The sequence below is a fragment of the Artemia franciscana genome, chromosome 1 (assembly GCF_032884065.1).
Source record: "Artemia franciscana chromosome 1, ASM3288406v1, whole genome shotgun sequence".
In the NCBI taxonomy this organism is placed as follows: domain Eukaryota; kingdom Metazoa; phylum Arthropoda; class Branchiopoda; order Anostraca; family Artemiidae; genus Artemia; species Artemia franciscana.
In genome coordinates this window covers 31,727,898-31,755,132 of record NC_088863.1, presented here as the reverse complement: position 1 = coordinate 31,755,132, position 27,235 = coordinate 31,727,898, and the positions used below count along the sequence as shown (strand labels likewise).

At 36.1% G+C, this 27,235-nt stretch overlaps 2 protein-coding genes across 6 annotated transcripts in view; one reads left to right on the top strand and one right to left on the bottom strand.

The window, feature by feature from the left end:
- Window positions 1–8,575, bottom strand: part of LOC136028679 (ATP-binding cassette sub-family F member 2-like) — a 335,229-nt gene extending 326,654 nt beyond the window's left edge. Inside the window, exon 1 of the mRNA XM_065706514.1 lies at window positions 8,570–8,575. The gene's annotated coding sequence lies outside the window, so the exon portion shown is untranslated. The remainder of the gene's footprint in view (window positions 1–8,569) is intronic.
- The window catches only part of LOC136028656 (uncharacterized), a 100,544-nt gene that overhangs the window by 56,285 nt on the left and 17,024 nt on the right, over window positions 1–27,235 (top strand). For 3 of the 5 annotated variants that reach the window (XM_065706483.1, XM_065706491.1, XM_065706498.1), the window contains 4 exons: window positions 2,557–2,718; window positions 4,143–4,236; window positions 16,062–16,178; window positions 19,018–19,188. In XM_065706483.1, coding sequence (XP_065562555.1) covers window positions 2,557–2,718; window positions 4,143–4,236; window positions 16,062–16,178; window positions 19,018–19,188 — 544 coding nt within the window. The remainder of the gene's footprint in view (window positions 1–2,556; window positions 2,719–4,142; window positions 4,237–16,061; window positions 16,179–19,017; window positions 19,189–27,235) is intronic. The other 2 variants (XM_065706488.1, XM_065706503.1) reach the window with 1 other exon arrangement.

The window sequence follows — 27,235 nt, the reverse complement described above, 5'->3', positions numbered from 1 at the left end:
TTGAAGCTGCTGACGATTAGCCAGTTTTAAACCATTCATATTACTGAGCGGTTTGAGGGGTACACGAAGGCTCATCAAATGATTTTTTTTTGTACGTTTTAAACAATGTTCCTCCCGATTTAAACCTTTAAGGGGCCCCTTCTTCATTTTGTGAAGCAGATACATATAAGTGAGCCCCTCCGTTATCGACGCATCATGGTTACAGCATCAGATTTAACCTGGCAAAGATCAAAATATAGCCCATTGTAACCGAAATTTTAAAACGTATTAAAAAAGCTGTCAATTGAGGAAGAATTACCGTTTCAAGCTCATTCGGGAAAATGATGTCAATAATGGTAAAAGTTTATTGCATAAGCAGATTTAAAAAAAAAACAAAACAAGCCATCAGCGAAATGAGCAAGGTTAGGGGGCTGGGGGCTCCTGTATGTCTAAGACTATCCAACATACATGGCCGTATCCGGGGGGGGGAGTTTGACCTCCCCTCCGCCGAAATGTTTGTCTGACTCGTAAAAACCTAGCAGAAATGAATATAAACAAATTTTGATGTTTAAAAAAAGTGTTTCTTTGAAGAACCCCCTCCAGAAATTTTTTTATTTCCCCCCCCCCCCCCCCCGAAAAAAATCCTGGATACGACCCTGTCGTATCCAGTAAAAACGATATGATAGTGAAAATGAATGTTGACTGAACAGTTTTTTGGCACTTGTCTATTAAAAGAAACACACTAAAGAATTAAGCTGTGTAAGATCTGGCAATCACCGGTTTGCCTCTCTGGCATCGGTTATGATTTGCTTATTTTAAGTGAGAAAAACTACGATGTAGCTATATTATAATTAAATATTTAATATATAGAGTTGGTTAGGTTTTAGGTTGGATTGGGTTAGGTATTTAATGTAATGCGTTCTGTATGGCCTGCTTTCCATTATTCTTTGTCGCAGTTTCCACACTTTTGTTTCTAAACTATTATATTATCATTATGTTTTGGTCAATTTTATTAGGATTAACCTAACTTCACGCCACGGGTGTGTCTCGTTTAACAGACAAGTACCCACTTATTTTTATATGAAACAAAAGAACGATACTAGAATTAAATTGGCCGGAAATAGCCTATGCGTAGGTAAGACTACCCCCTCTTTCGCTAAAATTGACGAGTGATATCGCGTCAGCATTTTATAATGCGATAATTACAGCTGGTTGGTGCTTGCATGTGTTTCCTTGACCGATCGCTTTTCGAAACGTCTAAACTCGATTTTTTTTAATTTAAAACAAATAAAGCTAAATAGGCTCTATTATTCTCGAAGTTTTGTGGTAAAGGGTTCAGTTTTTGATCACAATGGTCTGGTGTCAAAGCTTTCACTCTTGAAGCTAAGATAAAAGAGGTTAAACTTTAAATAAGTTTTTACTTATTAAGGACCAGTTTTTTGCTGCTGGGGGGGGGGGGCTCGCTTTACCCCTCTGTATAGTAAGATTTATGTTGGTTTTGAGTGTGGACGGGGCTCATTGTTCACTTCACTTCTATACTTAATTAAATCAAAAAAAGTTTTTTTTTTTAAATGAATGGAGCTTGAACTTCTACAATAGGGTTCTCTGATACGCTGAATCCGACGGTGTGATTTTCATTAAGATTATATGACTTTTAGGGGGTATTTCCCCTATTTTCTAAAATGAGGCAGATTTTCTCAGGCTCGTAACTTTGATGAGTATAACTGCTCTTGATGAAACTTATATATTTAAAATCAGCTTTAAAACGCGATTCTTTTGATGTAACTATTGGTATCAAAATTCCATTTTTTAGAGTTTCGGTTACTATTGAGTTGGGTCGGTCCTTAGGCTACTACAGTTCGGTACTACGAACTGTTTGATACTTAATACTTAAGTTCCGTTTGATTTGTTTAAAACCGATTTTTCTCTGTACACTCTCAGATAACCAGCTTAGCCTGAGTTAGATAAACTACTATGCAGGTATATTTTAGTTAAATATTTAATTCTAGAGTTGGTTAGATTATGTCAGGCTAGGAATCTAATACATTGCGTTCTGGGCGGCCTGATGTCCATGATTTTGTTGCTAAGATATTATATTTTCATCGTATTTGGGTATATTTCATTATGATTAATAATTATATGATATATGATATATATATTATGATTAAAAATTTACCTAACTTCACTTCTTGAGTGTGGTCGGGATAACTCGTAAGTAGCTTAAAAATTACTATTATTCGGGAAAATAAAGTAATATTAATAAACTAACATCATGAATAGGATTTTGTATCCATGGTAATATAGTCTATACATAAACCAACGGTTGAGAGACAAGGTAACTCTAAACCTCGAAGGAAATCTGTGCAGCTAAGAATGCTTGCTTTATATATTTCCAACTCCAAAATAAAGCCAATCTTCCTCTTTATCCTCAGCTAAACCATTAAACAATGTTGAGCCTGACGGCAAACAAACAATCGATAATTAGCCTACCGATAAATCAGTTTGCATATTCACTTAGAAAAGTATAACAAACCTTAGCTAAGGACATTTCAAACGTTAAAATTACTTTTCTTTTAGGAGCCCACGTCGGGTCTGGATTCAACTGCTGCTCTGGGTCTTATACGCTGCCTTAAAGAATATGCTAAACACGAGCAAAAAACAGTGATATTGTCAATACATCAGCCTTCATCTCAAATATTTCATCTTTTTGACAAACTTCTTCTTCTTCACGGAGGTCAGGTGAAGTATACGACGTTCTATATTGTATCTAAACAGTAATGAATTTTTTTCATTATTGCTGAAAGGTGCTGAGTGTTCCCACATGCCTAGGGACGTCCTTGGGGAAAGGGTAAGATATAGGGTGTAAAAAGAGAAGTTCGAATGTCGTCCTTGCATAGATTAGTACCTTAACAAAAGTTGTGCCGGTCCTAATAGACGGGTAAAAAGCAGGTGGGCTTTGGTTGTGGGTATTTTTGTAAAGCGAAAAGAGAAATCATCCGCCATCAGAATTTTTGTTAAAGCCCTCCCCTCCCAAAAAAAGCAGAATTATTTTAAAAAGGGTCGGCATACAAAACTTGTTATTCATTCTGATTAATCATAATTTTATACAAAAAATAGATTTCGCACTGGCTCAAAGTCCAAAATTGCAACAACACATAAATGCAACAAAGGGTAAACGCTTGTGTTATTTGGCCTCCTTTTCTGACGTAGGCTTAAGGAAAAAATGTGATTGTCGTCAATAAAACAAACCAATGTAAATGAAGCATACTTTTTAACACAGAAGTATAGGATAGTTATCACTCTTTTTCTATTTTGCTTAACCATTTTGATTTTATGCAAATTCTGCTTTTTAATCGTATGTTTACATTTTCCAGCTAATATTATCAAACTACTCATTGGAACCTCTTCTGGCAAAAAATGGGAAACATTATTTAGGTTTTTAGTGATGTGGTTTTGCTGGTATATATTGCATATAAAATGATCATGTGTAATCTTTGAACAAGAAGCACTTAAATATTCCTTATCCGCACCTTGGCTAACATTTCCTATCTCTTAAGAACTAGATATGCCTCTGCTAATTGACCTGTGGATGACAATCCACTGGAGAAATCTTTCCCTTATGCTTATTCGTTTTCGAGAAACGTGGTATATACGCCCTTTTTGGCATCGATATTTGAAACTTTATAAAGTAAAAAATAATTATCGAACTTATTTTAAGTTTGTTTCGGTAATTCTGCCTTGTCTGCAAAAATTTACAATATTGACGTGTTTGTTTCAACTTCTTATAATCATTATTATTTATAAATTACAGTATTACCATTTCTTTTACAAAATACTTGAAAAAGCAGCAAATATGAAGTAGGGTTCCAAAGATTCTTCTTAAATGTATTGAAATCGTTGTTCTTTATTGAAAGTAAAATCTGCAATGTTTTTTATTCATTGAGCGAACTCTACAAGGTTAAAACGTGCATACCACAACTACCGGTTACCTGTTTGCTATAATGCTATATACAAGCATGACAACACTTTACTTTGATTTTTTGAAAAGGAAAATTTCGCTTCCATACCTGTTCCAAAACTTATATCATGAAGGGTTTTTGATCCTTATGGTAGATAATTACAAGTTGTTTTTTTTTTTTTTTTTCATACGAATTTTCTTTTAGTCTGTTTACTTTGGACCAGCAAAAGAAATCGTGGAACACTTCTCTTTAGTTGGTTTGCCAATTCAAGTGCACTACAATCCAGCTGACGTCATAAGTAAGTTTACTCCTGAACTAGCATTAAATCCCAGTTCTTTTTGGTCTTTCCAAGGCAAGGGTGTATCCAATATTCTTATTCAGGGGGGGGGGGGTACAAAAAGAACTTTAAAAACGTATAAAAATTTGTCTATAAGCACTTATGTTACGTTTTTAAAATTTGGACAAAATCTTGGGGGAGGGAGTCAAACCCGGTAACCCTCCCCCTGGATACGACCTTGTTCAAAAGGGAGAAATCTACACTCCCATTTGTGGAAGTATAGTACTGACATAAATAACAAGTGTACAGCCAGCTAGCGATAGTGCGGAGAATTAATGCTTAAATGCTCAAAGTATTCTCCTAATTCTGTTACGTTGTACGTTATTCAGAAATATTAAATATGAAGGAAGAGTTGTCTTTGATATTCGTTTAAGATACTTTATTTTATCATTCTAAAATGATAATCAAAACAGCAAAAAAAAAGATTTTTTCGAGTGAAAGTAATGGCTGTCGTTTAAACTTTAAAAAGATATAAATTTCCATGTGTATGAGGAGGGCTACCACTCACTTTTTCTTTCTTTACTCCCCTTTATTTACGATAAAGATTGACTATTGACACAGAAAGCATTTTAAAATGCAAACAAATTGACCGTTTCATAGTTTGAAAGTGATTATCTACCGAATGGTTTTCAAATATTTGCTGTTTCGCTGTTTTCACGACTCCCCCTCTCAAAACCTGGGGCAACTCCTGCGTGCTTTTGCGGCAGGGTATAAAATAAACTCTTAAAGAAAATTTATCAAATGTCATGTTTCATTAAGGCAAAGCCTAGTAATTCATCCTTTTGCCAAGTAATTCTTTCGGATAGTGCTTACGTCCATATATCTTTGACAGCTCATATTATGAAAAGAAAAACGTAATAAAATTCTAATCGTTATTCCCTTTGGAATTTCAAATCCATGGTTCGTTGAACTGTCGATGTTGTATTTGGGTCCCTACGCCACATTTCCGGAGACTCTTTATATTAGAAAACGTGAGAGAATAAAAGAGCTTTCTCATAATTTTTACTCTGTGTCTGAGAGTGAAAAGGTGATTGACCTTCTTGAAATCTTGGATCATGTTTCTGTGTCAATTGGTTCTTTCATCTCTTTTTCTTTATTACATTGTAGCTGTGTCCTAGCGATGGTCTGATGGATTTAAGTAATCAGAATGTAATATGTGGGTTCCAAATGGTCAAGAAAAGTGCAAGTTTAGCAAGTTTAGGGAATGGTGAACTCTGCAGAATTATTCCTGGTCTTAGACTGCAATTTATATGTTACTCCTAGTCCTTTTATGCTTCTCAACAAAAAAAAACATCTATTCATTCTAACGCATCCCACATGACTAGTTTTGGTAATTCTTATTAGCCTAAACTTCGATTAAATGGAAGCTTCTAATAAGACATCAAACATCTTTTTTAAAGAAAATCGTTATTAAACAACATATCAAGATTGAAGTTATAAATACTTATACAAAAAAAATGCCACAATATAGTACATAAATCAGAATGTATCATTTTTAGCTCTGGAACAAGCCTGTCAGCACTTATAAGGATAGGGGACAGAGCATTAACACACAAGGTTGTATGTTGAACTATGGTTGTGTTCGGTGCTTTTTCCGTATCTAGCGATGTAGCACTGGTAGGCACCATTATTTCTCCGTCCGACATAATTTCAATAATCATTTTGTTATTAGAATCAAACAGTTTCATTGTGAGAAAAAAAAATATTGGATGGTAAGCTTCTTTGTCAGAATAAGGCATAACAAATACCGTTAAAATATAAGTATAGTACTTAATGCCCTGATTTATGTTCAAGTATCTAGATGTCAGAGTGCTTGAAAATGTGCCTCTCCAAATGTTTTGTAGAGATGGAATCGTCAGATACACTTGGAAGGAGGCAGAGAGATTCTGCATTCTTTCTAGCACCCTCTTAGTGCTTACTGCTTTTTATGTTATAACTACAACATGGCTGGTGTTCGCCTTTCCAATCAACCTTAAAAAAAGAATTATCAGAATTATTTAATTTGGTGTGGATGTTGTGAAAGTTGATAGTTATCCAGGCCTAAATTTCGAGGAAACTGGCAAAATGCTAGTTTTATCAGTTAGAAATTCCAAAACATCTATTGTCAACATAAATGATTCGATACTTGAAGGCATTCCACCAGGAACAATCCTTCTATGCCCACATAATGGAATTTAAGGTGATTTAAGGCGGGACATTTTCCTCTGGTTTTTGTAGGAAATCCAATGTGTTGCATTTACAGTCGTCAGTAAAGTTAAGAAAAATTGATCCTAATAAAGGTTTTTTGTTTCTTCTACAGAAAATGACTCCAAGGAGGATAGAGGGACTAGGGAATAAACAGATCTTAAGGTCAATCTCCTAGGTTGAAAGCAAATTCTATTTCCAATAACATTGAAATACGTTACGAGATTTCCTCCTTTCTCATTGGCTTAATTGCTCCTTGAGGGTTGTACCAGAATATCTAAAGACTGTTGACTTTCCCTGAACATTAAGACCGGATTTAAAGGGAATTTAGATTTTTCACATGTCTAATTGGTAACAGCTGACCATTTGAATTTGGTTGATTACAAGTCAGATAACAGTTTAGCATTTGAATTTTCACGATGGGCAGAAAAAAAAATACAAAAACAAAAAAGGGACGGGAAAACCCGGGACATTAGTAAGTTCTATCTCAACGTTATAGTAGAATGTATTACTTTATTCATTTACAAGTTACTATTTCAAACAGTTCGTGGTAACAAACTGTAGTAAGAAGCGACTAGGCTCAATAGTGACCAAAACTCTAAAAAACAAAGTTTTGATACAAATAGTTACATCAAAAGAATTGCATTTTAATGCTAATTTTAAATATATAAGTTGCCTTATTTTAGAAAATAGGCGGAAATACCCTCTAAAAGTCACAGAATCTTAAAAAAATCACACCATCAGAGTCAGTATATCCGAGGAACCTACTGTAGAAGTTTCAAGCCCCTATCATAAAAATGGTGGAATTTTGTATTTTTGATAACGGGTGCGTATTTTTTGTTTTTTTTCCTCAGGGGTGATCGTATCGACTTAGTTGTCCTAGAATGTCGCAAGAGGGTTCATTCTAACGTAAATTAAGTTATAGTGTCCCTTTTAAGTGACCAAAAAATTGGAGGGCACCGAGACCCCCTCCAATACACATTTTTCTCCAAGGTCACCGGATCAAAATTTTGAGATAGCCATTGTGTTTAACTTAGTCAAAAACCTAATAACTATGTCTTTGGGGATGACTAAATCCACCACAGTTCCCGGGGGAGGGGCGGCAACTTATAAACTTTGACCATTGTTAACACATAATAGTTGTTAACTATGAAGTGTACAGACGTTTCGGAGGGGACTTATTTTGTGTTGGGTTTAGGGTGGGTTGGGGGGGGGGCAAGTTGAGTGGGAGGATCTTTCCATGCAGGAATTTTTCATGAGGGAAGAGAATTTCCATGAAGGGGTCGTAGGATTTTCTAGCATCATTTACAAAAAGACAATGAGAAAATTTTTTTTTTTTTGAACTGGAAGTAATGATCAACATTAAAACTTAAAACGAACATAAAATATTACTTATGCAAGGGGGTTCATCTCTTCCACAATACCTTGCTCTTTACGCTAAAGTATTTTATATAACTCTAACTAGTTATTCTACGGCCTTTGTTATTCAAGGGTCATTCTGAAAGATTTGGGACAAAATTCAAGCTTTATTGTAAAGAACGAGGTATTGACGAGGGGGCAAACCCCCTCACAATAAAAATATACAATTATATAAGTTCGTTGCATAAGCTAATTCGTAAGGTACGAATGTATATTACTAACAAAAACGTTTGTAAAAAAATAAAACAAATCTAGTTGTATTTTTAAGTAACCAAAAATTGGGAGGTAACTAGGCCTCCTCTCCCACCCCCTTTTTTAAGCGAAATCGTCCGATCAAAACTATGAGAAAACCATTTAGCTTGTAATTAACATAAAAATTGCTTCTCCAGACTAAACATCCGTATGATATATGGGTAGATTATTGCAAAATATATCGTGCGAAGACTATGTTCCGGCAGAATATGCTTCAATCTTTTGAGGATGCCAACTCCAAGTGCAACTTTGGTGGAGATAATGTCGCTATGATGCTTCTACGATAGATTAGAATCAATATGGAAGCCGAGGTACCGCAGTGATATAGCTTGTAAAATAGGTTTTTCACCAAATAGAACTTTACTGAATACATCAACAGAATCACCCACTCCACAGAATGTCAGTAAAAATTTTTCTTTACATTCACACACAGCAAACTTAAACTTGTAAACATCTCTAATCTTTTGAGAGTAATATGAGCTTTAGCTATTAAATTATCTGCAGATTTTGCAAATTTTGTTAGCAATAATGTTAGTAATATATGTATCCTTTAGATAAACGTGCATCATGTTCACGTAAACTAAATAAAGTAAAGAGCCCATCACAGACATTTTGCTATTTATAATATTAGATATCGTCGTATGAGTGTCTACACCAGGTAACTACTTTAACCCATGAAATACAAGGCTATCAATCATGGATCATAATTATCAAGCTTTTTTTCTATTCGACCAATTCTCTCCTACAAATTTTCAGTTTGAAATCTCAGACTACCCAGTAGAGCCTGCTCAATTTTTGCAAACTAGGGATTAAACTCGAGCGTGACTGAATCATAAACCTGGCTGATTATCAGTTCAGTACCTTCTTTTTTCAGTGAATTTGGATCATTGAACTTTTCAGTAACTGAAAGTAAATGAAAGTAAGGAGCAACATTAAAACTTAAAACGAACAGAAATTACTCCGTATATGATAGGGGCTTTTCCTCCTAACGCCCCGCTCTTTACGCTAAAGTTTGACTCTTTCTATTAACTTTATTTTTAAAACAGTAAGAAACTTTAGCGTAACGAGTGGGGCGTTGAGGAGGAAAAGTCCCTTTCATATGCGGAGTAATTTCTGTTCGTTTTAAGCTTTAATGTTGCTCCTTACTTTCATTTAAAAAAGCTTGTTTTTTATTTAATTTCTGGACGTTTTTGAATTAATGCATGTTTTGATCTTGGCTCTCCGCACATAATAATTAAAGCGATATTTGCATATGAATTAATTGCAATTAATCGGAATATTTTGAGAAAAAGGAGCGAGGGAGGAGGCCTTGTTGCACTCCAAGTTTTTGATCACTTAAAAAAGCAACTAGAACTTTTAATTTTTTACAAACGTTTTCATTGGCAAAAAATATACGTACTTACGAATGAACTTACGTAACGAACTTCTATATCCGTATGTTTTTATTGCGTATATGAGGGGGTTCAACCCTCGTCGATACCTCGCTCTTTACATTAAAGCTTAGATTTTGTCCCAATTCCTTAAGAATGACCTCTGAATCACAAAGACCGTAGAATAAATAGTTGAAATTACTAAAAATACTTTAGCGTAAAGAGTGAGGTATAACGAGAAGGTAAACCCCTGATATGCATAATAATTTTTGTTCGTTTTAAGTTTTAATGTTGCTCCTTACTTTCAGTAGAAACAAACTTTTCATATTTATTTTTTCATTGTTTTTTCAAATAATGCTCGAAAATCTTGCGCCACCTTAATTGAAATTCACTTCCCCCATGAGAGGTTTCTCCATGGAAATATCCTCCCATGTAACCCTCCCCCCTCAAATCCCCCCCTAAACCAAAAAAATCCCCCTGAAAACGTCTGTACACTTCCCAGTAACCATTGCTATATGTAAACACAGGTCAAAGTTTGTGACTTGCAGCCCCTCCCACGGGGACTGCGGGGGAGTGAGACGTCCCTAAAGACATAGTTATTAGGTTTTTCGACGATGGTGAATAGAATGGCTATCGCAGAATTTTGATCCGGTGACTTTTGGGAAAAAATGAGTGTGGGAGGGGGAGTAGGTGCCCTCCAGTTTTTTTGGTCACTTAAAAAGGGCACTAGAACTTTTAATTTCCATAAGAATTAGCCTTCTTGCGACATTCTAGGACCACTCAGTCGATAAGATCACCCCCCAAAAAAAGGAAAAAAAAAAAAAAAAAACAAACAAATAAACACGCATCCGTGATCTGTCTTCTGGTAAAAAAAAGCGAAATTTCACATTTTTGTAGATAGGAGCTTGAAACTTCTACTCTATGGTTCTTTGATACGCTGAATCTGATGGTGTTAAGATTGTATGACTTTTAGGGGGTGTTTCCCCCTATTTTCTAAAATGAGGCAAATTTTCTCAGGCTTGTAACTTTCGATGGGTATAACTGGTCTTGATGAAACTTATATATTTAAAATCAGCATTAAAATGCGATTCTTTCGATGTAACTATTGGTATCAAAATTCCATTTTTTAGAGTTTCGGTTACTATTAAGCCGGGTCGCTCCTTACTACAGTTCGTTACCACGAACTGTTTGATTGGTTATATTTTCCAGCAGATGACTTCTTATTTTCTCCAGCTGGGCTTCAGTTGTAGCTAATTGTTCGTAAATCAGGGCGATACTTGAAGACACCGAGTTAGACCCTAATTTATCTCTTGCTTCCAGGGCTTAAAAGGTCTTAGAAAAAGTTTCGTAAATTTCTGTGGTATTAGTAAGTTTTTGTGGCACTTTGTATTTACAAAGTAACATATAGTGATCGTAAATTCTGTCAGTCTGTCTGTCTGTCTTTCCCTGTTTTGCTAGTTTAGTCACTTCCAGATAAGCTAGGACGATGAAATTTGGCAGGCGTATCAGGAACCAGACTAGATTAAATTAGAAATAGTCGTTTTCCCAATTCGATCATCTGTGGGGAGTGGGGAGACGGTTAATTCAGAAAAAAAGACCGGTTTGAAACTTGGTGGAAAAAATGAGAACAAATCCTAGATACGTGATTGACATATTCGGAATGGGTCCGCTCTCTTTGGAGAAGTAGGGAGGGGGGTTAATTGTGAAAAATGAGAAAAATCAGTACCTGACAAGATTAAATTAGAAATAATCATTTATCCGACTCGGCCGTCTGTAGGGGGGAGTGGAGGGACGGTTAATTCGAAAAAATGAGGTATTTTTAAGTTACGAAGGAGTGATCGAATCTTAATGAAATCTCATATTTAGAAGGATCTTGCAACTCAGATCTTTTATTTTAGATCTGACTGAATCCAGTTTCATTGGGGGGGAGTTGTGGGGGCGGGACCAGAAATCTTGGAAAACACTCAGAGTGAAGAGGTCAGGATGAAATTTGGTGGGAAGAATAAGCACACATCCAAGATACGTAACCGCCGTAACTGGACCAGATCCGCACTCTTTCGGAGAGTTGGGGGGAGGGTAACTTGGAAAAATTAGAAAAATGAGGTATTTGTAATTTATGGACGGGTGATAAGATCTTAATGAAACTTTATATTTAGAAGGATCTTGTGCTTCAGCACTCTTGTTACAAACCCTGGCAAGATCTGGTGACAGTAGCCAGAGGCGGAGGGGGAAACCAAAAATCTTGGAAAATGATTAGAGTGAAGATATCGGGATAAAACTTGGTGGGTAGAATAAGCAAATATCGTAGATACATGATTGACGTAACTGGACGGATCCACTCTCTTTGGTGGAGTTGGGGGGGAGGGTTAATTCCGACAAATTAGAAAAAATGAGGTATTTTTAACTTAGGAAAGAGTCATCAGATATCAATGAAATTTGATGTTTGGAAGGATATCGTGTCTCATAGCTCTTATTTTAAATTCCGAACGGATCCGGTGATATTGGGGGAAAACTGGAAGGGGGAACCAAAAATTATGGGAAACGCATAGAGTGGGGGGATCGGAATGAAACTTGGTGGTAAAAACCATCGTAAGTCCTAGATATGAGATTGACGCAACTGGAACGGATCTGCTCTCTTCGGGAGAGTTGGGAAGAGGAGGGTTAATTCTGAAAAATAAAAAAATAAGGTATTTTCAACTTACGAAGGAGAGATTGGACCTTATTGAAATTTGATATTTCCAAGGATAGCATGTCTCAGAAAACGCTTAGAGTATAGGGGTCGTGATGAAACTTGATGGTAAAAATAAGCACAAGTCCTAGAAACGGGATTGACATAGCCGGAACGGATCTGCTCTCTTTAGGGGAGTTGGGGGGAGGGGGAGGGTTAATTCTAAAAAAAATACACAAAATTAGGTGTTTTAACTTATGAAAGAGCGATCGTACCTTAATGAAATTTCATATTTAGAAGGAGCTCGAAACCCAGATCTCCCATTTTAAATCCCTACCAGATCCAGTGTCATTAGGGGGGGGGGGAAATATTGGAAAACGCTTAAAGCGGAGAGATCAGGATGAAACTTGGTGGAACGAATAAGCACACGTCCAAGATAGGTGACTGACATAACCGGCTCGGATCTGCTCTCTTTGGTGGAGTGGGGGGGGGAGTAATTCGGTAAAATTATAAAAAATGAGGTATTTGTAACTTCCGAATGGGTGTTCAGATCTTAATGAAATTTGATATCTAGAAGGATCTTGTGCTTTAAAACTCTCATTTTAAATCCCGACCAGATCCGATGACATTGAAGGGAGCTGGAGGGGGAAACCGGAATTCTTGGAAAACGTGAAAATCGAGGTATCTTACAAATGGGTGATAGGATCTTAATGAAACTTAATATATAGAAGAATCTTATGTCTCAGATAATCCATTTTAAATTCGAATTGGATCCAAGGATATAGAGGGTTGGAGGGAAAAACAGAAACCTTGGAAACCGGAAATCTTGGAAAACGCTTAGAGTGGAGAGATTGGAATGAAACTTGATGGGAAGAATAAGCACAAGCTTTAGATACGATTGACATTATTGGTATGGATCCGTTCTCTTTGGGGGAGCTGGAAGTTGTTAATTTGGAAAAATTAGAAAAATTGAAGTGTTTTTAACTTAAGAATGGGTGACCGGATCTTAATAAAATCTGATAATTAAAAAAAACTCATGTCTCAAAGCTCTTCTTTTAAATACCGACCAGATCTATTGAAATTGGGGGGGAGTTGGAGGGGGAAACCAGAAAACTTGGAAAACGCTTATAAACGCCGTAGATACGTAATTGACGTAACCGGACTGGATCCGCTTTCCTTGAAGGACTTAGGTGGTGTGGTTCAGTGCTTTGGTGATTTTGGCGCTTCCGGACGTGCTAGGACGATGAAAATTGGTAGGCATGTCAGAGAGCTGCACTAATTGAGTCTTTACAGTTGTTTTCCCCGATTTGACCATCTTGGGGGCTGAAGGGAGAGGAAAAATTAGAAAAATTGAGGTATTTTTAACTTACAAGTGGGCGATCGGATCTTAATGAATTTTGATAGTTAGAAGGACCTCGTGTCTCAGAGCTCTTGTTTTAAATCCCGACCGGCATTAAGCCTTTGATTTTTCTCTTAAAGCAAGCTATTGATTCTTAGAATTTTAATAGAGCTCATATCACATGAGCTCTTGGCTCTTGGCTCCTCTTGAGCTCGTCACAAGTGCCATATGAGCTCTTAGCTCTTGTTTTTGACGAATAGTATATAAATATAAGTAGATTCAAAAATTTACTAAATACCCCTAAGAGGTTTCCTTCCTCCCTTACCTGTATTTATGACCCCAGGGCAAGATTGCCCAATGTTTATTATGTACCTTCAGGAACATATGACTTTAACTCCGTAAAGCAAAGTATATGATTACCGCGGTTCCAAACCGGGGTAATCAGTCATTTATGAACGAGCCTATAAATCGTCAACTATATGAGATGTTGGGGAAAAACCAAAATATTCTAAGATACGGCACTATTGGGAATAAAATGAGATCCCGTGGAACTAAAATGGACGAATATCTTACAACTTTAGATGAAAAAAATAATGTTCGTATATTTTATAGGCCTACAATCGGCGTTTCTTTACTTTTAAGAGCCAATAATGTTTAAAATAATGTGTTTTAAAGAATAACGTTCTTTTTTTAAAATAATATTCATACATTTTATAGGCCTAAAATCGCTATTTCTTTACCTTTAAAGGCCGATAATGTTTAAAATAATGTGTTTTTAAGAATAATGTTCTTTTTAAGAATAACTTTCTTTTTAAAAATAATGTTCATACATTTTAAAGGCCTACAATCAGTGTTTCTTTACTTTTAAAGGCCAATAATGTTTAAAAAAATGTGTCTTTAAGAATATTGTTCTTTTTAAAAATAAAGTTTATACACTTTATAGGCGTACAATCGGTGTTTCTTTACTTTTAAAGGCCAATAATGTTTAAAATGATGTGTTTTTAAGAATAATGTTCTTTTTAAAAATAACGTTCATACATTTTATAGGTCTACAATCGGTGTTTCTTTACTTTTAAAAGCCAATAATGTTTAAAATGATTTGTTTTTAAGAATAATGTTCTTTTTAAAAATAATGTTCATACATTTTATAGGTCTACAATCGGTGTTTCTTTACTTTTTAAGGCCAATAATGTTTAAAATGATATGTTTTTAAGAATGATGTTCTTTTTAAAAATAATGTTCATACATTTTATAGGCCTACAATCGGTGTTTCTTTACTTTTAAAGGCCAATAATTTTATCTGCTTTGTAACAGCTGTGTAACCCAACAAATTCCCATTCGTATGAGGTGTTAAAAATGATATTGCCTCAAGGTGTTGTTGCCAATTATACATGTTTTCAACTTCCTTTTAAATCTGGTCGTAATAATAAGGAGATGTCAACATTCTTAATGATATTCTGGCAAACCCCTCAAGGAGTGCTTAAGCCAATGAGAAAGGAGAAAATCTTGAATACTAAGAATTATTGCTAAAAATCATCTCTTATAACTACAAACTTAAGAATCTTTGGGATTATTAATCAGTATAAGATCTACAAAATGACACAAAAATCAAGGCTGTATAATTAGTACAACTCTTTTAAATAGTAATGGAAGGATATCTTAAATAGCAAATTTTAAAGGAAACTGATGATAATAAAAAAAAAATTCACGGCCAAAAATTTTGAAATCTTGTGGCAAATCGAGAGGCTACTTTACAATTCTCTACATCTTCTAAAAGTAATTTTATTACTACTTTTAAAAATTAGAGGTGTCCCCACTAATTAATTTTTTATGAAGCTCTAAAGAATAAGAATGCGAATTTGTTCGGCCTATTCATGTTAAAGCTTTCAACGAAGCCACAATAATTTTTTCATCAAAGAATCTGCTCGTGTCTGCTGTTAATACGCATTTCACTGCTATAGGAAAATAGCATTGGCTTCAAACCTCGGAGATCCACCTTAACTGAGCAATTATTTATTGTTCTTTCACTATGAGGCTCAAATAAGGAAAATTAACATCCGAGAATTTGAATAATATCAAAAATTCAAAAAATAAACTTCGTAAAATCATGTAGCCCCCGCGTGACTTGAGAATAACAAACGAAAAGATGAGAATTGAATGAGCTACTGGGATAGCAGAAAGAGCCTATCATCCAGCCAGTGTTAACCCTTTCTTTTAAAAGAATCTATAAAACATTAGAGATTTTAGGTATCTCGTAAATTGTCGGGGGCAAGGGATTGGGATTTCGGTACTTCTCCCGAAAAATTAGTTGAAGCGGAAACACTGCATCCAGAATGTTTACATCTGGTGAAAGGAGCATAAACATGTGTTGACAAATTTAGTGTAATGTCTTTTGAAAACCGCGGCGCTTCGGTTCGGCTACCGTGAAAAAATATAGATTTATCGGTTAATTGTATACCAAAAGCTTGAAACACCGCAGAATCTTATCCTAGATGCTACTTTTTTCATATGTGTAGTTTTTCTATTTAAAATCGGATTACGCTTTATTTTCCAGTGGATTACCTCAAAGGATCTTCTGAAGCATCTGACCGGTTACTAAGATATTGGAAATCATCAAAAGGTGTTGGAGAATCCAAGGAAAAGGAGTTTAAATTCGACTCCACCGATCCAGGTTATTTCTCTAAATTATTCTGTAAAAGGTTTTTTTTTGCTTTATTGTTTTTTTGGGTCGAGCTCGTAACCAAACCGGAATACTAGAAATCGTTGCTAATGGGCAAAAGAACTGTATATCTGCGTTGAAAGTTCTCCCAATAAAAGAAATTCCATGTATTTTCAGCCCATGAAATATAATTATAAACTTTACATAAAAGAAACCCATTCACTGTATAATTTTGCTTTATTGTTTTTTTTTTAATAAATATTTCTAACATGAGTTTCGGAAAAGAAGGAAGATTAGAAACAGGCTAATGTGGAATATAGAGCTCATTATAGCATAATTTTATTCTTTGAAGTTACGTTTTCCTGGATAACTTATGAAATTAATAACAATTACAGGATTTCAGATGCAGCCTACCTCCAGATGTATTGTAACGTCCTTTGTTTCTATCGGAATAACAGTAAACTTGTTTGAGGTTTTGTTTGAAGACTTTGAAACACAAAATTAAGACGTTTTCTTTCATCATATTCGAGTACATCATTTCGAGTGTACCATTTTGAGTATTCAGTTAAATTTTTAAGAAGATCTTAAACGATAAAAACACTTATTACAAAGATTATTTGCTATCTGAACCATGATTTCATCCAAGGGGAGGGGGTACGGGGTCTTAATAATCCCCCACCCCCCGTGGGTTTGTTACATATCATATCTACTCCTTGTCATGGTAATATCGATGCAATAGCAATAGTCATATTAGTGTTTGCTTTTTTTGGCGAAATGACTTTGCCAAAGTTTTGTTCGGACAATTCTGAGACAACAGAAACGCGGGAGGGGGTCCAGTTGCCCTCCAATTTTTTTGGTTACTTAAAAAGGTCACTAGAACTTTTAATTTTATTAACGAACGTTTTTACTAGTGATATATATACGTGACTCACGAATTAACTTACGTAACGAACCTCTATATTCGTATATTTTTATTGCGTATATGAGGGGGGTTCGCCCCCTCGTCAATACCTCGCTTTTTATACTAAAGTTCGAATTTTGTTCCAATTCTTTAAGAATGACCCCTGAATCACGAAGGCCGTTTAATTAGAATAAATAGCTCTTTTGAGATGACTAAAAATGTTTTAGCGTAAAGAGTAAGGTATTGAGGATGGGACAAACCCCCAAATATACGTAATAATTCCTGTTCGTTTTAAGTTTTAATGTTGCTCCTTACTTTCTGCTGAAAAAACTTGTTTTTTTAATTTAACTTCTCATTGTTTTTAAATAATGCTGGGGATTCCAGCGACCCCTTCATGGAAATTCTCTTCCCCAGTGATAAATTCCTTCGTGGAAAGATCCTCCCACGTAACCCTTGCCATCCCCACCAGAAAAATTCCCCCTAAAAACGTGTCTATACTTCCCAATAACCAATACTATATGTAAACAATAGGAAAAGTTCATAACTTGCAGCCTTCCCCCCGGGGACTGTGGGGGGGATCAAGTCGTCCTCAAAGACATAGTTATTACATTTTTTGACTATGGTGGACAAAATGGCTATCTCAAAATTTGGATCCGGTGAATTTGAGAAAAAAGTGAACGCGGGAAGGGGCCTAGTTGCCCTCCAATTTTTGATCACTGAAGAAGAGCACTAGAACTTTTAATTTCCGTTACAATGAGCCCTCTCGCTACATTCTAATTCTTCTAGGTCGATACGATCACCCCTGGGGAAAAAACAACAAATAAACAAATATAGACGCATCCGCGATCTTTCTTCTGACAAAAAATACAAAATTCCACATTTTTGCGATAAAAGCTTGAGATCTCTGCAGTAGGGGTTATCGGATACGCTGAATCTTATGGTGTGATTTCCATTCAGATTCTAGGACTTATAGGGGTGTTCCCTCCTTTTTCGAAAATAAGGCAAATTTTCACAGGCTCATAACTTTTGATGGGTAAGTTTAAACTCGATGAAACTTATAAATTTAAAATCGGCATTAAAATCCGATTCTTTTGATGTACCTATTGGTATCAAAATTCCGTTTTTACAGTTTCGGTTACCATTCATTAGGGTCGCTCCTTACATATAGTTCGTTACCACGAACTGTTTGACTGGGTCACCAGCCAAATTTATTTCAAGCTCTTGGAGAAATTATATAAAAAACAACACTAACTTGATGAAATGGCATTAAATCATGCAACGTTCCTAAACCTTTTCTTGGCATTTATATATTGCTACTTTTGCCAAATAGGACAGAAGTGTCTCTTAGCAAAACAGCTTTATTCGCTCTGGCAAGATCATTTTTTACTTCGAGTGAATAATTGGCGCAGTTTTTTTTTTCAAGAGAAAAGGAAGTATTTGCAATAAATAAATAGTAATTAGCACAAATATAAAGGACCATATTTAATACAGCCAAAACAAATTGCTTCAAGAAATATTATGGACCTAGTGTTTTTATTTGGCATTTGGATCATAGAATGATGCAGGTTGAGAGGCTGAAGGTCGGTAAATCTTGGGAATATGGTTAAGAATTGGGAATGCCTTTAGCGGTTTCCCTGTAGTGGTTAAGTATCTTGCTTGTGCTGGAAGCTAACAGAGCCTTCAGTGAATAAATACCACTCTTTAATTGGAGCGACAAGGATAAGGGACTTTCTTCCAACAATGAAGATTTTTTATAGGCATTCTCGTCGGATGAACTATGTTTAACGGGTGGTTATCGTATATTACGGTATAAAAACACTTTTGTCAGCCCTCCCCTCCCCCGAAGAAAAACAATTCTGGTCCCTCTTAAGATTCTTTGCTTTGTGTTGAATAAGCTAATCTATCCCTGGCACATTTTATACAATATGATAAGACGTATATTTTTTCCAGCAGGCATCCCTCTTTTGTCGACACAGACGAGCGAAACGTGGAGTTTCGTCCCACCTTTACAAACACCTGAAAAGCCTAGCCTTTGGTGCTCGGACAATTCAACTTGTTTCTGTGATAATGTACAACAAAATGAAATTAACGTTTTAGTTGAATCGGAAGCTCTTCCTATCAGTAAGCCTTTTATTATTACAATTATGGAATAAATTGTAAGCTAGAAAATCAAATTTCAAATACAACTTCATAATGTATTATTTTTTTCAAACTGAATTGTATTTTGTATAAAGATATTTTCCATCTTGTACTTATTGTGCTGGTTATAGCCTTTATTGGTCATAATCGTTATTTATCCCTAAACATTGATAGTTCAATGTCGCTTTATTTATATACATCATAGAATTTTTTTCTCAGTGACCCGTTTAACTACATCGGCAAGGTTATCATGATTACAAGTTGTCTGCTCCAAAAAAACTGGGAAACCAAAATAATCGGGGAAATTATACCCGGAAAAGCACTCATTTACGTGTAAATAAAAACACTTTATCGTTCTTTTCTTGAATATTGTGGAGTACGCCAGAAGTATCAAAGTAAAACAAATACACCAATGTGTAAAAAATAGAAGTGAAACCACAGCAAATGAATAATGTCCCTCTCCCCCTCCTTAATGAAATAATGCCCTTAACACCGTAAGGCAATGAGGATCTCCCTCTTCTGAACGAGAAAGCAACCCTAGAGAAACGAATTTGGTATAAAATGTATTTTTGAATAAGGGGCTTCGAAACAAGTGAATATATGACCTTCCTAGAACCCATATTTTTTGTAGAGGTCCCGCTTTTTTGTATTTTTAAAGACACAATAAGGTGTGCTGAATTTCAAAATCACACTGTTGATCAGCCTTTATTTCTAACATCTTGAATATGACTGTGCATCCATATCAGGTGCATGTTTTATTGTTTGGAAAATGTTTACGTTGCGTGGCACATGCGCAAATTGTATACCTAATGGTTAATGAAAGAGGGTCCTCGTGTGTCTCAATATTCGACAGAGAAAGGAAAATCACTTGCTTAGCTAAAGCCAAAAAATTTAATGTGAAATATCTCGTAAAAAAAACTGTTTCTTAGATTTTACCACTGAGTTCTGATAGCCTAGAATTTAATTAGACATTTGTGTCTTAAGGTTTAAAATGAAAAAACTCGAAACAGCTAAAGTATACCAAAGAAGATAGTATGATTTTAGAATAATTTTTGCTTTCGTGTTCATATGAGTCACACGAATGGCATTTGAAATTGGCAACCCTTTAGACTTATTTTAAAGAATCGACACTGACCTGACATTAATTAAGTTCTTTTATGTCTTTTGCCAAAAAGTTTCTAACCGAATGGGAAAGTATGCGTCAATAACCTCAGCTGATGGTCTAAATTTCTATTTAAAGAGGTTTTAACCTTTTTGTCGCTTAAAACACAAAAGATAGACGTGATGATTCAATTCTGATTTGACTTTTCTAAATTCTAAGAAGCATTGTACTACTTTTACTGCTAACACTACCAAATTATCGCAGTATTTAGCTGTCAAATGGATTATCGGTTCCCTTCCGTAGCACCATCTTCAAGGCTTCTGTTTTGGTCACGTGCCAAGAAAGTCTGCACATATTTTAATACATTTCCATGACACTATCCCTGGCAGGTCCTATGCGTCCAGCCTTTCATTCATCTTTTGCAGGTTATTTAATATTGCAAATAGCACCTGGGGACCTTTTCCGCGTCAGGTAGTCAGTAGCCAGGGCCTCTGCATGTGACAGCGGAATCCCAGGCTGTTCCAAGAATTTCCAGAGACTTTCAATCCACTGGTTCTTCCTTCTTGGAAGTTTTCAGCCTCTACTGATTGGGTCAGAGTCATAAGAAATATAAGCCGGAGTGTCAGCAGACAGCCGCAGAAGATGTCTAAACCAGCGAAGTGTCTGCTGGTCAGCCTGTTTTGAAAAGAGCGACTTGGAAGTCATTCTTCGCAGGCAGTAATTGCTGATAGTCTTTCTGTCGGATTCTCTTAATCCTCCGGATCCATTTAGATTGAAGAGTATTGAGACGGTGCTGGGCAGCCGCAAGTTGCAGGCCAAGTCTTCTGCTCTGTACAACAGTCGAACAGACTGAAGCTCCAAGGTTCTTCATTTGGTAGCTTTTTTGATCACTGGCTTCTTCCAAACATGACTCAGCCTACTAAAGACGGCAGAGGCCTTGGCCGAGCGGGCAACAACCTAGTGGTCAATGCAGCCGTCTAAAGATATAATAAAGTCAATGTAAGTGAAATGGCCAACCACTTTGATTTGATTTCCAGTGATCGAATAATTCGATTTGTTACCACTTCACCTGCACTACTGTGACTTTTCTCTTTTTCCCGCTAACGGATAGTCCTAGTATCCTCTTCCTGAAATGTGTCCAGAGCCATGAGAAGCTGTGACTTGGTATTGGCGACCAGTGCTTCGGTGACAACCCTGTCCCAGCACTTTAGTCCAAACTGAGCCTCCAGATCGTGCATGTCTTAACATGGTCTATAATATTATTGAATGGCCTGGGAGCAGCTGAGTAGCCTTGAATGGCTCCCCTTCTTATTAGAAAGAGCGTGCTGTGTCTACCTTTTACTTCCACGCAGTTTCCAGTCTCTTGATTCATGGCCCTGAGTAGGCGGATATATTTTGATGGGAGGATTTTTTAAAATAGATATTACATAGGGAATCTCGATCAATAGAGTCGAAGGCTGCCTTGAAAATGACATAAGCAATCAAGACGTGTTGGCGGAATTCGTTTGCCTTTTTAAAGATTTGCCTTACGGTGAATATCTGTTCTGTCGTTGATCGGCCAGGCATAAAATCAGCCTGCTCTACTCTCCGTTTTCGTCGGATGTTCGCTAAACATTGCTGCAACAGCACCATGGACAAGAGCTGGCCCAGTGCTGAAAGGAGTGTTCTCAAACAAAAAAAAAATTAATTCTCAAACAAATTTAATTCTCAAACAAACGGATCTGTGGCCAGTATGAAGGAAAATAGTTTTATGGATATTTTTATTCATATTATTTTAGTTTTAAATTTTAGATTTATTTTTCTTTTCATTACTCTGAAGACGTCTTGTTGTATATGGGTGAAATATTCGTTTGATTTTTGTTCGCTTTTTTTACTTCATACTGGCCATAGACGTCTTTGTCATTTCCAGATTTTTTTTTCTTTATTTTAGCATGGCTGGCCAATTGGCTTTAGATCTTTAAGGAATGCTATCCCTATAAAGTTGGAGTACTCCTTCTTGGAACCTTTTCTCTTCCACATTGGTGAGATCAATCCTGTACGCAATTTTTTTCGGAAAATTTCTGAGTCCTCTGATGCAGTGAGTAGCCTCTGGAGCAATAGCAGCATAGTAGTCCGCCACTCTTGAGCAGCTACACGGTGATCGAACAGATGCCAGGAGCTTTGCAGTTTTTGAATTTCTTCGCTGTATTTTGAATTTCTGCATTAATGAGGTCGTTATGGCTCACAAATTGGGGAATGACAGGATTCGTCACAGATGGTTCAGGTTCTTTTTAATAATAAAATAAATAATAAAAGGTCCAGAGCCCGGCTGAGAAGACAAATTCGTAATGCACGGGATGGAAAAAACTTCTTTAAATAAGTGCAACATCAATACTTCACTACATGCCATTCATACAAGTGTAATTAAACATATTCTCTCGGTCAATAACACCACCCATTGACACGTCAAGTGAAATAAACATAAAAAAAAAGAATTATAAATAAATAATAATAAAAAAATATAAAAGATCCCGAGAACCCTGGAGAATGCCCAGGTCCAGTATCATCAAATACCAGACAAAAAACAAACTTCAACATCCCAAAGGCGATCCGTATTTACTTACAACTACTCACTTACCACAAACAAATTTCAATATATCAACATAAATTTAGGTTTTCTTTTGGTTATTTGAATTGATTTTGAAGCATCCAATTTAGACATATAAATATTCCAATATCGAATTACCGAGTTTCGAAGCGAAAATTTCGATCTTTCATTTATTATTCTTGGCTGATACAATTTATTAAAATTTATAGTTAGATGTCCGTGCTCAATGCTTTTAAGTGGGAAAAGGTTCGAGGAACGAAAAAAACGAGGGAAGCAAACCACGGTCATGCTTCAGCTCGAAGAGAATAGATTCAACAGTCACAAAATGCCGTAAAGGAAGGATATTAAGGAAATAATACAGAGAATCTGTTGACGACTTTGCTGGATATAATTTAGGGAAAGACAAGTAACTCTTAAAGACCCACAGAGCTTGTTCTGTTGTCTCTGAAGTGGCGCAATATGAGAACTAAATGTGTTAAGGTAAACAAGTGATGAAAACATTAAATGTGAATAAATAAGTGCATAATAAAGTGATCTCATCGCTTCAAAGGGAAGGAATGACTTGAATCTTGGCATTATTCGCAGATTAGATATATGAGGCTTCCATGATAAATTCCATGAGAGAGAGAGAGTGTTCGCGTTTAACAAAAACGAAAAATATTCCGTTCACCTCGAAAGGTTGGATACTATGTCCTCAAGGAGTACCCAGTCTGCAGATAATAATTTGTCTATTGGTTGAGCACATCACTGCTCCAACGTCCTTCCTCATGGCCGCTTCTTGTAGTTTTTTGGCATCAATGATGCTTTGGCATCAATGATTGACTTGACATCTCTATGTATCAGTTTATTCATCATACTGTTGAGATGTCGATAGGTCTTCATGTTCACCCACAGTCTAGCCTGCTTTCGAAGTCTGATGACGTCCACAGCCTCCTGTGACAGCCGCAGCTTTTCAACCTGAACTTCCAAGCCAAGATTTATCGTAGCTGAATTGGTAGCTTCAGTTTAAAACGAGTGCCACAGGACTTTGATATACTGTAACTTCAGTTTAAAACGAGTGCCACAGGACTTTGATATCCGAATCTTGGACAGGCTTCCAAAACAGTTCATTATCTTGACTGAACACAGCTCTTTGGTCGCAGGAATATCAAGACTGCAGAGACTTAGCATCGCAACACGCTATTTAACCTTGTGGAATTTCAAATTCAGAAGAATTTTCATAACTACAAGTCAATGATCAGTATCGTTCAGGTAAGTGCCACGATTGAAGCAGCAATTAGAAACCGACGATCTTTGCTGCCGAGAGATTATGAAATAATCAGTCATTTTCTTCATGAAGGTGTTTTCACTATACCAGGTATACTGGTGAATTCGAGGTCTTTTGAAAATTATGTTGCAGATAACAAGCTGGCGAGCGCTGCAAAGCTGGAGAAAATATTTTCCATTGTGTTTATTTACATCTGGGACAATATGTCCGACTACTTCTTTCCGTGCGCCCGTGGGATTACTAATAATAACGTCAAATTCTCAAAGAAGAAGCAGTATATCGCCGAGGGAGGCAGAGGATATAAGTTGCCCGATGTCTGTGTATAACTGGCCCTTAACATTGGTTTCAGCCTCATTTGTTGGTGGATAGCATACAACTACAAAGAGTCTTCAATAACGGTGTTACAGGCGGGCTGAGACGAATCACCCTGATATGGTGTTATGGATATAAGCGCCTTTCTAGCTCTCCTGTGGAGAACCAGCCCAAACACCAGCTGTCCTTGTGTTGCCTGTACCTGACCAAATAAGACTATAGTGGCAGCTGATGAAATTATCACTTTTTCCTGGCGAATGTGTTTCTGCAACACCAGAAATAGCAATAGAATACTGCTTGAGCTCATTTGCTAGAAGTTGTTCAGCGCCTGGAAAATCCAGAGTCAGAATATTCCTAACGTTAATTTTCATACCACTCTTTTCAAGGAGGTTCAATCTTCGGAGTGTTTGGCCACCATCCTCAGGATGTCTGGGGGTAGGCTGGGGTCGGCATCGTAATTGGCAAGATATATCCGAGGCTTGGTTGATGTTATTTGTTGCCAAATAAATCTCCTTGCTGAATCAAGCTCAGGGGGCAGGATGCAAGCCTTCGCCCAACTCTTCTCAATTTATCCAGGCTTGGGTTGGGAACTGCGACTAGAAGGTACAGAACAGGTGTATTTGCGTTGTCTACCTCATCAGCAATATTTGGGCTCGGTTATATGTATAAATCATTTTTTCCTCAAAATCTCGGTTAAAATCTCCTCCCAATTTTCTCCTCTCCTTCTAATTTTCAGATTTTTGTGTTGTACCGAGCTATACTCATAACATTTTCCTCAAACACCCCAAGCTTAGCTCTTATTGGGTCATTTGGCTCTCCTATACACTCCTAAGTTGAGTGTAAACCCCGTATCCGTATGATTTTGCTATTATACTTTTTACCAAAAAAATAATAAAATAATAAAAAAGGCAAAAAATTACTATTTTCTTCAACGGTTTCACAACCTGGGGTAATATACACGGCTCCAAAATAATTTTTTTTGTTATATGTATATTTTGAAACCTTGCTTTACACCCTATTTATTACAAACATTATGAATTGTATTAAAGTTTTTTACACTGTACCTAAGGAGTCCAAGATTGGCTGCATAATCTAACCTGGATATTATCTTACCTTGTTATCCCAATCCTGGTTCACTAGTCTTCTTTACGTTCTTACGCAACAAGAAGGAAAGTAACTTCTTCAGAGCGACTCAAATGAAATCGCAAAAGGGTGCAATTACTGATATAAAAGTATGGGATGGACTCCACTTGTAGCAATCTGCTAAACTGGTATCTACCCTGTTGTAGCATAGTTGATTGAGGGTCTGCTTGCCAATACATGGCTCAAGATTCAATTCCCGCCACAACAACATTGGTTTGATGCCCGTTGATTTGATGCCCTGTGCGCCAGAAACGGCTCTGGAGGATCTTTATCTTTTTAAATTCGTATCTACCAGTTAGTTATGACTCCACTGAATCAAAATACAAAGGTCATATGTGAATCTTAATAATTTTCTATCCCACATCATGTAAAATGTTTCATTTATGCATTCTCTAGCTTTTACGACACCGCTCTGTTCGTCTCTCTTTGCGCTATCTACAACATTTCTATCTCTGGAGGAATACAATTAACTTACCGAGCAGTTTGCTACTATTGAAGACTAAAATTACTCTTAGTATTTGAAATGACGGCACTCATACCTTTCTTATTGAAAAGTATTGTCAATATTTCCTGAAAATTTTCTGCAACCACTTTCTTGTCAAGAATTTTACTCATTACCTCTTTTAGCATGGATTTAAAGCATCTTGGAGCGAATTTAAGAATTTTATTTATTACCGTGTTTGCCCGAGTGTTTTTATTTTATTTTGTGCCATTGATAGTACTATCAAATTCTCTTGTCCTAATAGGGGCTCTGATGCATCTAAACTATTGACTGTCAACTCCTCACCTCCTGAGAATCCTCTATCGACATCATATTATAATAGTGTTGACTGCAAGCTCCTTCCAAATATTTTTGATATCATATTTGCTAGGCATCTGGATTCCACTTTGGTCATTTGCTGGTGCCTTACCTTGACGTTTCCTATTACTCCTTATGTATCTCAGCATTGTAAAGCTAAATCTAGTTCAATTCTATATTAATGACTTTGATTTTTTTTAGCAATTAAAAATGATTGTTTCTCGCTTGCCACTAACAAAAAACAGCAGTCTTGAAAAATTATGATATCCATGGGATTTTCTGTTTCATTTGGTAATAATAAAACATTAAAAAATGAAAGTTTGAACTCTTCTGTTTTAGGAGGTTTGATTGTGAGGGCTTATGTTTCAAAATTTCATTAATTTTTTTTTCTCTCTTAATAGTAAAAATGATTTCTCCCTTGGAAAGGAAAATTCATAATTTCAGAATCACTCCCAAAACGTTTCTACACAACCTAAAACATATAATAAGTTTTATATTTTTTAATTTTGAACCTAAAGTTGCAAAAGAGACGAAGGTCCAACTTTTCTTTCTTTTTTCAAAGATAACTAGTTTTTTCAAACATCGAAACTCAATACATAGTAGGTTAGAGTTTTTATCTTTTACTTAAAAAAAACTTTCTTTTTAATTAGAGAATAAAAAAACTTTTATTCAGCGCATTGAGGTGGATGCATAAATTTGTAAAAACGGCACAGAAAGCGGATTATAAGAAAATATGCCTGATTTATCATAATATTTGTTGGCTTGTGTAAGGTATCTAACAAGCACGTATAAATAATTCAGCTGCAACAACATGCTTCC